General features: G+C 40.1%; 1 protein-coding gene across 1 annotated transcript; it reads left to right on the forward strand.

Annotated features, from left to right (window-relative positions):
* Window positions 1-525: 525 nt before the first annotated feature.
* wdr4 (WD repeat domain 4) lies at window positions 526-14,057 on the forward strand. The gene is made up of 11 exons (XM_053328885.1): window positions 526-827; window positions 1,790-1,858; window positions 2,075-2,221; window positions 2,378-2,534; window positions 3,854-3,966; window positions 5,573-5,633; window positions 6,317-6,421; window positions 8,283-8,347; window positions 9,836-10,013; window positions 10,322-10,391; window positions 13,698-14,057. The coding sequence occupies exons 1-11, from the start codon at window positions 745-747 to the stop codon at window positions 13,871-13,873; spliced, it is 1,224 nt and encodes a 407-aa protein (XP_053184860.1). The 5' UTR covers window positions 526-744; the 3' UTR covers window positions 13,874-14,057.
* Window positions 14,058-14,211: the final 154 nt, after the last annotated feature.

The following is a 14,211-nucleotide window of genomic DNA, read 5'->3' on the forward strand; positions in this document are numbered from 1 at the left end:
TATGTAATGCATGAATGTCACAGCTGACGCCCCCTTCCTGACCAAAAAGCACCCTGCCACATACATGCACACATGCTTCTTTAGTCTGTTATCCCATATATATATATGTACATATGTGTGCCTCATTTTGTGCATTTTTCATATTAACATAGTACATTTCTTTGTGGTTCAGCTCACAACTTTTATGGCTAAATTTAATCTTTATAAGTGATTTTCCTCTACATGCATCGCAGTGGTAACATATAGAAAAGGACATAATTTAGGATTTGACCCTATAGAAACGTACTATACAGACGCGTTTTATTTCTCAAAAAGCTTGCATAGTCAATGTTAAGCTTGAACCTTTAACGGGTTATGTTTATATGGCGGTACAGACAGTCAAAAGTGCGTTTTTCTGCCTTTCTTCGCCACATTACAGCCTCTTGTGTACATTGTGTACTTTCTTGCAGGGGGCGTGACGTATCCTGTGGAGTCAACGTAAAATCCGCGCGACGGAACACTCCCCTCCGCGTGGGAATGCTGGTTGCTAAGGAGCCAGGGTGTCGAATTTCATGACTGGCCTCTTTCATACTCTGCCTCTGATTGGCTAATGCTCGTTGCCCTCGTGGGGTTGATTGGTTAGGTTAACGCACGAGGAGTGGGATTGGTTAGAATGACGGTTGGAATGTCAGGTTGAGCCAATCGGAGGGCAGAGTAGGGCTGCTATGCTATGGCCGCTGCTACACGCACACATATACAACAGACATGGCGGCTCTGGGGTTTTGTGGACAGTGGTTTATTCTAAGCTGCGACACAAAATTCACAGCAATTCACACCAAACAAGCCAGGTTGGGATGATTTAAATGTTTTAAATGTTGCGGTGATTAGTAGAGCCTATAATTAGCTGTCAGCCAGTGACTAAAATCTCCTTTACACGTTTAGGAAATCACGTGGACATGATGGACGTCTGCTTGTTTATAAATGTTTAATTGTGCATACATGTGAAAGGTTTTGGTAAACTGACAAGATGTATAAAACATTGTATTTTACCATTTATTTTTTTAATCATCACCACCAACATCATAAGAGAAATGTTTCAGACAGCAGGTGTTAGGGTTTATCTGGTGACCGTGTTAACTGGTGTTAGGGTTTATCTGGTGACCGTGTTAACTGGTTTTACGGTTTAACTGGTGTCTGTGGTAACTGGTGTTAGGGTTTATCTGGTGGCCGTGTTAACTGGTGTTAGGGTTTATCTGGTGGCCGTGTTAACTGGTTTTACGGTTTATCTGGTGACTGTGTTAACTGGTGTTACGGGTTAACTGGTGACCGTGTTAACTGGTTTTACGGTTTAACTGGTGTCTGTGGTAACTGGTGTTAGGGTTTATCTGGTGACCGTGTTAACTGGTGTTAGGGTTTATCTGGTGGCCGTGTTAACTGGTGTTAGGGTTTATCTGGTGACCGTGTTAACTAGTGTTAGGGTTAACTGGTGACCGTGTTAACTGGTGTTGCGGGTTAACTGGTGACCGTGTTAACTGGTGTTACGGCTTAACTGGTGACCGTGTTAACTGGTGTTTCAGTTTATCTGGTGACCGTGTTAACTGGTGCGGTATGACTATTTCCTACAGACAAGATACTGAAAAAGTATAAATATTCACATTTAAGACGCCTGAGTGAGAACATTTCAGAAGCTTTTTTAAATGAATGACTCAACACAATTAATGGATGATCTAAATTGTAGGAGATGCATATAATTGATCACTTGATTGTTACAGCACACCCACAGTCTTAAATAATCTCTTCTTTATTGCAGAGAGACGTTTGTGTTTGACTGCAGCACCGCCGAGAAGAGACCAAAGAATACAAAGACTGACAGCAACAGGTAAAACAGTCACCTGAACTTGTCTGACGTTGTGTTTTTGGTGAGAAACAATGTACTACAACATCTGTTCTGTAGAATTTATATAAACACAGACCTTAGTAAATATAAATCCAGAGTTTCTTCTCTGTTAAATAGGATAACAACAGGAGTTTTAAGTAGAAAGAGTATAATTTGAATAGGAATCATAATGTTTACAGTTGTCTTCTCTGTCCTCAGCGATAGTGGCGCCTCAGAGGAAACGGGAAGTGACAAAGTCCTCGCCTTCGCCGTGTCTCCGTCTGGAAAGCTGGTGGCGCTGACGGATGACAGCAAGCGACTGGTTCTGTTTCGCTGTGAGGACTCATGGAAGCTCATCAGCGTCAGGTACAACTTCAGCAGCTCCGTAGTCCAATAACAACAGCTTTAATTCCACCAATCAGGGAGTGATTCCAGGTCTGTGTGTGTGTGTGTGTGTGTGTGTGTGTGTGTGTGTGTGTGTGTGTGTGTGTGTGTGTGTGTGTGTGTGTGTGTGTGTCACAGGTGGGTGGTGAGGAGGTGCACGTCCCTGGTGTTCAGCCGTGCGGAGGACGAGGTGCTGGTGGCGGATAAGTCTGGAGACGTTTACTCGTTCTCGGTGGCGTCGCCTCAGAGCGAAGGCGAGCTGAAGATGGGTCACCTGTCCATGCTGCTCGCCGTGGTGAGAAACACAAACACTGTCACAGCGCACAAGGAATTTCAAACTAAAACAAAGAGATTAAACTTTCAAACCAAAACATTTATATTAACTTTTTTTTATTATTCTTGTGGCTCTCGTTAGCATTATAGTTTTATTATTTATTTCTTTTAACAACTTCTTCATTCAAACAGTATTATGCTGAATCTAAGCCCAAATGTCTCAGCTGATATCTTCATCATTTTTATATGTTTTCAAACATCACGAGTCATCCTGTATAATAATTACATCATTCAGTGATTAAACTATCATCGGTGCCTCCTGTATTGGTACCTGTGTTTGATTCATACATTACGGCGCCATCTTCTGGTCAAATCAAAACCAATTCCAGAGTAATTCCCAGCACATAATGAAAGTTAAACACCTGGGGGGTTGTTCCAGGTAGGAGGTTCAACAAACTCTGAGTCTAACCCTGAACTCTGAGTCTAACCCTGAACCCTGAACTCTGAGTCTAACCCTGAACCCTGAACTCTGAGTCTAACCCTGAACTCTGAGTCTAACCCTGAACCCTGAACTCTGAGTCTAACCCTGAACCCTGAACTCTGAGTCTAACCCTGAACCCTGAACTCTGAGTCTAACCCTGAACTCTGAGTCTAACCCTGAACCCTGAGTATCCGGTTCCAGAACAGCTGATCTGAATTAGTTCAATCAACTCTGAGTATGTTCATATTCTTCTTGAGTTTAGCGCGTGCACAACCGCATAAAAGCCATCATCAATGGAGCCCCGATACCTAGATTCACCATGGCAACCACTGAGATGTACACATGTATTTGAAATATATACATACATACATACATATGAATAAAAATAGTAGAGAATGTATAAAAACTAAAGAGAGAATGGATGAGAAAATAAATAGATAAAATAAAGTAAAATATAATAATAATAATAATTATAATAATTAATAAATACAATTTAAAAAAAATAAGATAAAATACATAAAAATAAGGAAAGAAGGAAAAAAAGAAGTGAAGAACAATGTGATGCCGCTTGGGATTTACAGGAGCTTTGTTTTGTGTGTATCTACAGTACATTTATGACAAATTACGTTTTAATGTGAACTATAAAAATCAAAGTTTTCGACAAGGGGGCCAAATATGTTTGCTGCAGGGCCAGATTTGGGCCACGAGCCGCTGTTTGTCCACCACTGCTTCAAGTTTAAGAAATGAGCTCGTTTTTACACATTTGAATGTAAAAGTGTTGGAAGGTGAAGTCCTCCCGTCACCATGGAAACACTCACTGTCATCCTCCTCCTTCTTCTCTTTCTGACGTTTTTTTTCAGACGATGTCTCCCAACGATAAATTCGTCATCACAGCCGACCGCGACGAGAAGATCAGAGTGAGCCACCTCAGATCTCCGTACAACATCCAGTCCTTCTGCCTGGGACACACACAGTGAGACACTTCACCTCCTTACCTCCTGCTTTTATCTACAGCAGAGGAGTCAAACTCTTTTTAGTTCAAGGGCCAAATACAGCCAAATCTGATTTCATATGGGCCGGACCAATAAAAAGATGGAAGGTAGGAAGGAAGGACGGACGGAAGGAAATGAGAATGGAAAGAAGGGTAAGTGATAGGAAGGAAAGAAAGGAGGGAAGGGAAGGAATGACAGAAGGAAAGAAGGAAGGAAGGGCAAGGGAAGAAAGGAAAAGAAGACAGGAAGGAAAGATGGAAGTAAGGAAGGGAGGAGGGATGGAAAGATGCAAAGAAGAAAGGAAGGAAGGAAGGAAAAGGGAATATGAAGGAAAAGAAAGGGGAAAGGAAGAAAGGAAAAGAAGATGAAGGAAAGATAGAAGGAAGGAAGGACAGAGGGAAGTAAACAAAGAAGGAAAGAAGTAAGAAAGGGAGGAAGGAAAGAAGGACAGATGATAGGAGGGTAGGAAGGAAAAGAAGACAAGAAGGAAAGTGGGCCGGATTGGATGCCTTGGCGGGCCGGTTTTGGCCCACGGGCCTCATGTTTGACACCCCTGATCTACAGTATTAATGTACATGTCGAGTTTTAGTGTTGGAAATAAACAGCAGGAGCTTTTCCACTTCTCTCCTCCCTTCCTTTTTTCCCTTCCTCCGTCCTTCCTTCCTCCGTCCTTCCTTTCCTTCCTTCCATCTGTTCTTCCTCCCTCCCTCCTTCTCTCCTCCCTTCCTTCTTTCCTTCCTCCATCCCCCTTTCTTCTTCGTTCCTTCCTTCTTTCTTCCCTTCCTCCCTCCCTCCTTCTCTCTTTCTTTCCTCCGTCCTTCCTTCCTTTCCTTCCTCCCTCCTTCCTTCCTTCCTTTCCTTCCTCCCTCCTTCCTTCCTTCCTTTCCTTCCTCCCTGCCTTCTTTCTTCCCTTCCTCTTTTCCTTTCTCCCTCCCTCGTTCCTTATTTCCTCCGTCCTTCCTTCCTTTCATCTGTCCTTCCTCCCTCCCTCCTTCTCTCCTCCCTTCCTCTTTTCCTTTCTCCCTCCCTCGTTCCTTATTTCCTTCCTCCGTCCTTCCTCCCTCCCTCCTTCTCTCCTCCCTTCCTTTTTTCCCTTCCTCCGTCCTTCCTTCCTCCGTCCTTCCTTTCCTTCCTTCCATCTGTTCTTCCTCCCTCCCTCCTTCTCTCCTCCCTTCCTTCTTTCCTTCCTCCATCCCCCTTTCTTCTTCCTTCCTTCCTTCTTTCTTCCCTTCCTCCCTCCCTCCTTCTCTCTTTCTTTCCTCCGTCCTTCCTTCCCTTCCTTCCTTCCCTTCCTTCCTTTCAATGAGTGTCCTATAAAGGGTTAAAACAGATATGGCCGTTAATCTCTGGGTCTATACTCGGCAAGCTATGATGACTCTCACCTTGATACTGTAACGTCCCTCAATAACCACACGCCGAGACGTTAGCCGCTTTAGCTTCCTTCTTAGCTACAAAACAGAACGTCAAAACCAGACTATGACTAATCTGAATGTACGTATCTGGTTGTGGGAGTTACATCCAGGTAATCACTTCCTGTTGGTGCTAAAACCACGACTGCTGCAGTAAAGTCTGATTTCTTCCTCTCAGGTTCGTCAGCGCTCTGCTGGTTCCATCAGGTCATCCACACTGGCTGCTGTCTGGATCAGGGGTACACACACACACACACACACACACAGTCAGACACACACAGTCAGACACACACAGTCAGACACACAGAGTCAGACACACACACACACACACACACACACACAGACTCAGACACACACAGTCAGACACACACACACAGACAGACACACACACACACAGTCAGACACACACACACACAGACAGACACACACACACAGTCAGACACACACAGTCACACACACACACACAGACTCAGACACACACACACACACACACACACAGTCAGACACACACACAGTCAGACACACACACACACACAGTCAGACACACACACACACACACACACACACACACAGTCACACACGATTTGCAGTTTGTATCTGAAAACATTTATATTTTTGTGTGTGTGTGTGTGTCTGACTCTGTGTGTGTGTGTGTGTCTGTGTGTGACTCTGTGTGTGTCTGTGTCTGACTCTGTGTGTGTGTGTCTGTGTGTGACTCTGTGTGTGTCTGTGTGCGACTCTGTGTGTGTGTGTGTGTCTGACTCTGTGTGTGTGTGTGTCTGACTCTGTGTGTGTGTGTGTGTGTGTCTGACTCTGTGTGTGTGTGTGTGTGTGTCTGACTCTGTGTGTGTGTGTGTCTGACTCTGTGTGTGTGTGTGTCTGACTCTGTGTGTGTGTGTGTGTGTGTGTGTGTGTGTGTTAGGACGGCACCATGAAGCTGTGGGATTACGAGTCGGGTCGCAGGCTGCAGAGTTGGGACATGAGCGAGTCTGAAGAAAAGCTGAGCTCTGAGGGCGACGAAGAAAAGGTAACGAGCTGCAACTGAAGAATGAATGATGTCGATGAATCACTTTGACGGGGGATTTCCATCGGGTCCGTCAGCGGCGCGGAACGGCTGCACTACGGTTTAGCTCCGTCCTCTGCCCGGCGTCAACTCACACCGGGAGCGTTACAGCAGCGGAGCTCTGGGAGAGAAAGCTGCCTTTTAAAATGAAGTTGCACTGTTAATACAGTAATTACGGCAGCCCAGTCAAATCCCAACGAGTGGCTTTAGTCTACTGTAATTACTGTAGTAGCTAGTCTACCGTAGTTACTGCAGTAGCTAGTCTACCGTAATTACTGTAGTAGTTAGTCTACCGTAATTACTGTAGTAGCTAGTCTACCGTAATTACTGTAGTAGCTAGTCTACCGTAATTACTGTAGTAGCAGCTCAACTAAACGGCCCGATTTTGTTAACTTTCTCAATTTTGGTTGATTTGGTAATTTTCTTTGATTTATGTGCTTATCCCATCTGTCAGTAGCTACGTAGCTAGATGGAGTCTTTATCTGTCTGGTTTATTCCTGTTTGTTGCTGAAATACGATCGGGAGGCTGCACAGGTTGTTTTATTTTGAAAGACGGAAGTTATATTATGCCGATTCAGTGTCTGACTTCCTGTCTGGTGCAATCTGCTCTGTTGAGCTTGTCGCTAGACAAGAAACGGCTCCGTCAGAAATAGAAATGCTGCCTATTGATAGCTGCTGAGACGCTGCTGGTGGAGACACTCTCATTGGTTATAGAGACACCGATCAGCTCCGGTGACGGACCCGGTGGAAATTAGGCTCTTCCTCCGCTTGTTCTAGTTTGATTTTCCCTCTTTGTAAAACTCACCTGTAGCTTTGAGCTCCTGAGTCTGTGATGACAGCAAGCAGCTAAACACTGACACACAGTTTATTAGTGCAACATGAAGTCCAGATGAGTTTAAAGTACTTCTACAACAGTGTATTCAGGCTTTATATCAGTCCCTCCAGGAATTCGCGATGTCGCAATCACAACAATTAACACAAATTCAACCAATCCGCGCCATTATGTGCAGGCCTTGCAATTTTGTCCAATCACCGCAACTTTTCCGCAAATTGGACCAATCATCGGTGCAGGAGGGTTAAGGAGGGTTTTTGTGAGTATTGTGTCCAGGTGAGCAGCAGCAGCTTGGTGTGTCCGGCGGTTCAGAGGAGACGGAGGGATGAAGCGTCTCCGTCTCTGCTGCATTCCTCTGCAGTTTATTCATGGAAACGTCAGCTGTGCTCAGTTTGAGTCTTTTAGAGCCTCGTAAATTAAACCCCTCCGTCTCCACAGCAGCAGCACCTGACTGACTGACTGACTGACTTTAACAGTTAATATAGTGTCAGTGTCTTGTATTTGTGTCCTACTTTAAAACAAGATCTCTAAATCTTATTTTTTTAGGGTGTAAACAAATCTGCAGCTGAGAAACTCTTAGAAAGAGAGAGAGAGTGCATAGTAGAAGAAGAAAAAATGCGTATTATAAAAGACATCTACACACATTTTAATAAAATCTTTGTGGGTTTTTTGAAGTTGTCTTTTGAATGTAGAATGATACTTTATGAGGGCCATTTATTTACCATTAAGGCTTTTTATGCTGCTCCCAAGTAGTCAAAAAGACTCTCTGAATGTACAGAAGCAGTCATAAGTTTGGACACTTTCTCATTGAAGGGAATGCGAAGGTGTGAATGCTGCTGTAGCTTTAAGTGTTAGAGAAGGTCCGGTCATCTCTACTCATCAGTCAAAGTTGTACATCAAGCACTGGCAGCAAAAATTAACTGATTTTATAAAGATGAATGATTAGAAATTTGTAACAAAGCTGAGACTTTATGTCGTTGTTTTATCTCCCAGAAGCCAACAGTGTGCCGCATCATCAGCTCCCCTGGTGGTCGACATGTGGCAGTGCAGTGTGAGAGGTGAGTTTAACATATGTACAGCTTTTATAATGCAGATCAGTGTGTGAGCCTCAAGAAACATGAAACACTCATGAAGAGCAGCACTGTCCACAACAGTAGAGAGAGTTAAATACCTACAGCTCCACCAAATACTGATTTTTCCCTCTAAACTTCAGCAAAAATCAAAGATTATAGAAAAAGCCCAAAAACTGAAAACACATTTGTGAATCAGAACTTTGTTTTTCTTCTTTCCCATTAATCATCTCAGCAGCCCTCACATTTATCTGCTGACCCTTTGGAGGGCCCCCCCCCCTAGGTTGGGAACCACTGGACTAAACTAGCTAACTGTATATAAAGTAGTATAAACTAGCTAACTGTATATAAAGTAGTATAAACTAGCTAACTGTATATAAAGTAGTGTAAACTAGCTAACTGTATATAAAGTAGTATAAACTAGCTAACTGTATATAAAGTAATGTAAACTAGCTAACTGTATATAAAGTAGTATAAACTAGCTAACTGTATATAAAGTAGTATAAACTAGCTAACTGTATATAAAGTAGTATAAACTAGCTAACTGTATATAAAGTAGTATAAACTAGCTAACTGTATATAAAGTAGTATAAACTAGCTAACTGTATATAAAGTAGTGTAAACTAGCTAACTGTATATAAAGTAGTATAAACTAGCTAACTGTATATAAAGTAATGTAAACTAGCTAACTGTATATAAAGTAGTATAAACTAGCTAACTGTATATAAAGTAGTATAAACTAGCTAACTGTATATAAAGTAGTATAAACTAGCTAACTGTATATAAAGTAGTATAAACTAGCTAACTGTATATAAAGTAGTATAAACTAGCTAACTGTATATAAAGTAGTGTAAACTAGCTAACTGTATATAAAGTAGTATAAACTAGCTAACTGTATATAAAGTAGTATAAACTAGCTAACTGTATATAAAGTAGTATAAACTAGCTAACGGTATATAAAGTAGTATAAACTAGCTAACTGTATATAAAGTAGTATAAACTAGCTAACTGTATATAAAGTAGAGTAAACTAGCTAACTGTATATAAAGTAGTGTAAACTAGCTAACTGTATATAAAGTAGTATAAACTAGCTAACTGTATATAAAGTAGTGTAAACTAGCTAACTGTATATAAAGTAGTATAAACTAGCTAACTGTATATAAAGTAGTATAAACTAGCTAACTGTATATAAAGTAGTGTAAACTAGCTAACTGTATATACTGTAATACTGCAGTACTTTGACTGTCTTCTATCTTTATTGAAGATCAAACAGTTTGTTTCTAGAGTCTCTTTGAACATGAAGCCAACAGGAAGCTGTTTTTAACCTTCACATGACAGTGATGTCTCTGCTGCTTGTTGGGAGTATTTTAGGATGAGTTGTGTTGGAAGGTCAGTGTGATGTTTACCGGGTCGTGGAGTGTAATTCTGTACATGAGGGTCAGTGGCAGACACTCTGGTTTCCTGTGTGTGTTTCAGGCTGCCGGTGGTTCAGTTCTTCAGGGTGGATCAGGAGCAGCTGGTCGAACACTGCAGCCTCTCTCTGCCTCTCTGTCCTCTCGATGTGACCTTTGACCCCGACGGCCGGCTCTGGGTGCTGATGGACTCCACCGAGGCACCGCTGCAAACTTACACACACACACAAGACTCCTGGCAGGTGCAGTGGGATTATTCTGAGATATTATTAGACTTTAGTGTGGCACAGTGTCACAAACAAACATTAAACTACAAATACAAGTAACACAACATCCTCTAAACCTCAGATCCTCCATTAAAATAAGAACAACTAAAATATCTTCCTTCCTTCTGTTTTAATACAGAAATAAAAACAAACTGAACAAGATGAAGGATTACTCTGAGTTGACTGTGTGAATAACAGACTTGTGGTTGCCGCGGTAACCAAATGAAACAGCTCCATATATATTTATGTATGTATTTCCTGTCTCACTCTGACTCTCCGTCCAGCGTGAAGCTGAGAGTCCCGAACTGAGCAGAGTCACTGAAGCCCTGAAACCTCACTGGGAGACACTGGAGGGTGAGTCATCACACACACACACACACACACACACACACACACACACACACACACACACACACACACACACACACACACACACACACACACACACACACACATGTATATAGCCTGACACACAGATGCGCACACACACATGTACACTCTGACACACACACACACACACACACACATATGTATACCCTGACACACATGCACACACACAGACAGGAATAACCTGCAGTGTCACATGATCTCTCCCTCCGGCTCCCAAAAACAACACGCTGACCTCTGACACAGTTAGTCTGTAGTTTATACAGTTAGTCTGTAGTTCTGTAGTTTATACAGTTAGTCTGTAGTTTATATAGTTAGTCTGTAGTTTATACAGTTAGTCTGTAGTTTATACAGTTAGTCTGTAGTTTATACAGTTAGTCTGTAGTTTATACAGTTAGTCTGTAGTTCTGTAGTTTATACAGTTAGTCTGTAGTTTACACAGTTAGTCTGTAGTTCTGTAGTTTATACATTTAGTCTGTAGTTTATACAGTTAGTCTGTAGTTCTGTAGTTTATACAGTTAGTCTGTAGTTTATACAGTTAGTCTGTAGTTCTGTAGTTTATACAGTTAGTCTGTAGTTTATACAGTTAGTCTGTAGTTTATACAGTTAGTCTGTAGTTCTGTAGTTTATACAGTTAGTCTGTAGTTTATATAGTTAGTCTGTAGTTCTGTAGTTTATACAGTTAGTCTGTAGTTTATACAGTTAGTCTGTAGTTCTGTAGTTTATACAGTTAGTCTGTAGTTTATACAGTTAGTCTGTAGTTTATACAGTTAGTCTGTAGTTCTGTAGTTTATACAGTTAGTCTGTAGTTTATACAGTTAGTCTGTAGTTCTGTAGTTTATACATTTAGTCTGTAGTTTATACAGTTAGTCTGTAGTTCTGTAGTTTATACAGTTAGTCTGTAGTTCTGTAGTTTATACAGTTAGTCTGTAGTTCTGTAGTTTATACAGTTAGTCTGTAGTTTATACAGTTAGTCTGTAGTTTATACAGTTAGTCTGTAGTTCTGTAGTTTATACATTTAGTCTGTAGTTTATACAGTTAGTCTGTAGTTCTGTAGTTTATACAGTTAGTCTGTAGTTTATACAGTTAGTCTGTAGTTTATACAGTTAGTCTGTAGTTTATACAGTTAGTCTGTAGTTCTGTAGTTTATACAGTTAGTCTGTAGTTTATATAGTTAGTCTGTAGTTCTGTAGTTTATACAGTTAGTCTGTAGTTTATACAGTTAGTCTGTAGTTTATACAGTTAGTCTGTAGTTCTGTAGTTTATACAGTTAGTCTGTAGTTCTGTAGTTTATACAGTTAGTCTGTAGTTTATACAGTTAGTCTGTAGTTCTGTAGTTTATACAGTTAGTCTGTAGTTTATACAGTTAGTCTGTAGTTCTGTAGTTTATACAGTTAGTCTGTAGTTTATATAGTTAGTCTGTAGTTTATACAGTTAGTCTGTAGTTTATACAGTTAGTCTGTAGTTTATACAGTTAGTCTGTAGTTCTGTAGTTTATACAGTTAGTCTGTAGTTTATACAGTTAGTCTGTAGTTTATATAGTTAGTCTGTAGTTTATACAGTTAGTCTGTAGTTTATACAGTTAGTCTGTAGTTTATACAGTTAGTCTGTAGTTCTGTAGTTTATACATTTAGTCTGTAGTTTATACAGTTAGTCTGTAGTTCTGTAGTTTATACAGTTAGTCTGTAGTTTATACAGTTAGTCTGTAGTTTATACAGTTAGTCTGTAGTTTATACAGTTAGTCTGTAGTTCTGTAGTTTATACAGTTAGTCTGTAGTTTATATAGTTAGTCTGTAGTTCTGTAGTTTATACAGTTAGTCTGTAGTTTATATAGTTAGTCTGTAGTTCTGTAGTTTATACAGTTAGTCTGTAGTTTATACAGTTAGTCTGTAGTTTATACAGTTAGTCTGTAGTTTATACAGTTAGTCTGTAGTTCTGTAGTTTATACAGTTAGTCTGTAGTTTATATAGTTAGTCTGTAGTTCTGTAGTTTATACAGTTAGTCTGTAGTTTATACAGTTAGTCTGTAGTTTATACAGTTAGTCTGTAGTTCTGTAGTTTATACAGTTAGTCTGTAGTTCTGTAGTTTATACAGTTAGTCTGTAGTTTATACAGTTAGTCTGTAGTTCTGTAGTTTATACAGTTAGTCTGTAGTTTATACAGTTAGTCTGTAGTTCTGTAGTTTATACAGTTAGTCTGTAGTTTATATAGTTAGTCTGTAGTTTATACAGTTAGTCTGTAGTTTATACAGTTAGTCTGTAGTTTATACAGTTAGTCTGTAGTTCTGTAGTTTATACAGTTAGTCTGTAGTTTATACAGTTAGTCTGTAGTTTATATAGTTAGTCTGTAGTTTATACAGTTAGTCTGTAGTTTATACAGTTAGTCTGTAGTTTATACAGTTAGTCTGTAGTTCTGTAGTTTATACATTTAGTCTGTAGTTTATACAGTTAGTCTGTAGTTCTGTAGTTTATACAGTTAGTCTGTAGTTTATACAGTTAGTCTGTAGTTTATACAGTTAGTCTGTAGTTTATACAGTTAGTCTGTAGTTCTGTAGTTTATACAGTTAGTCTGTAGTTTATATAGTTAGTCTGTAGTTCTGTAGTTTATACAGTTAGTCTGTAGTTTATATAGTTAGTCTGTAGTTCTGTAGTTTATACAGTTAGTCTGTAGTTTATACAGTTAGTCTGTAGTTTATACAGTTAGTCTGTAGTTCTGTAGTTTATACAGTTAGTCTGTAGTTCTGTAGTTTATACAGTTAGTCTGTAGTTTATACAGTTAGTCTGTAGTTCTGTAGTTTATACAGTTAGTCTGTAGTTTATACAGTTAGTCTGTATTTCTGTAGTTTATACAGTTAGTCTGTAGTTTATATAGTTAGTCTGTAGTTTACACAGTTAGTCTGTAGTTTAGTTAGTCTGTAGTTCTGTAGTCTCATATTCACATTCATTAGACTTCTTCTTCTTCTTCTTTAATCAAACTTGACTCTGACTCACAGCCCAACATTAAAGCTCAGTAACATGATGCTGCTAGGATCGGTGTAACCCTCTCACTGTTACCTTGTACAGAAACGTGCAGTATGTGTACTTCATATATTTATGTATTTATTGAGGCAACAGGGAGTATTGTATCATTTATTGTTGTGCAAATGTGTTAATGTGTGTATCTATCTAACACACAGCTACTCATGACTCTGATGTAGAATAGTCACACTGAAAAGAGGATGATCTCTCCTCTTTATTTCCCTCTTTCTCTCCTCTCTCGTCCTCTCCTCCGTCAGCGTCGGCTCGGAGCGGCTTCAGCTTCGATCACCTCCAGAAGGGGAGCTTTGACAACGTGACGCTGTACCTGCAGAAGAAGCAGCAGCGTCTGGAGGAGCAGCAGCAGAAGAGGAAGAAGTCTGAGCAGAAACCAAACGGCACCAAGAAGTCCAAGAAGGAGACGCCATCCAGCTGATTAGACACTTTAAAGAAGAGCCATAGGTTTATTATTTTTCTTTTTTTCTTTTTTGGATGAATCTGAGTTGATTTTTGTGCCTCAATGAAGCAGACTGATTTTTTTTATTGTTTGGCTCAAATTTCTGCCTATTTTTAAAAAATAAAAATCACAGCTAACGTTGAAGCGTTTCCTCTGTCGCCGCCTGAAACACGAGCTCCAGATGTTGTTCTGACTTCCTGTAACACAACAGGAAGTCAGAACAACATCTGTGTAACATTGCAGTTTGTTGTAACTGTAATGTTCTCTATTTGAACTAAAAGGTGTTTTAAAATGTCTAATTGTAGTTAGAGTAAAGG

The sequence above is a fragment of the Scomber japonicus genome, chromosome 11 (genome assembly GCF_027409825.1).
Source record: "Scomber japonicus isolate fScoJap1 chromosome 11, fScoJap1.pri, whole genome shotgun sequence".
In the NCBI taxonomy this organism is placed as follows: Eukaryota; Metazoa; Chordata; class Actinopteri; order Scombriformes; family Scombridae; genus Scomber; species Scomber japonicus.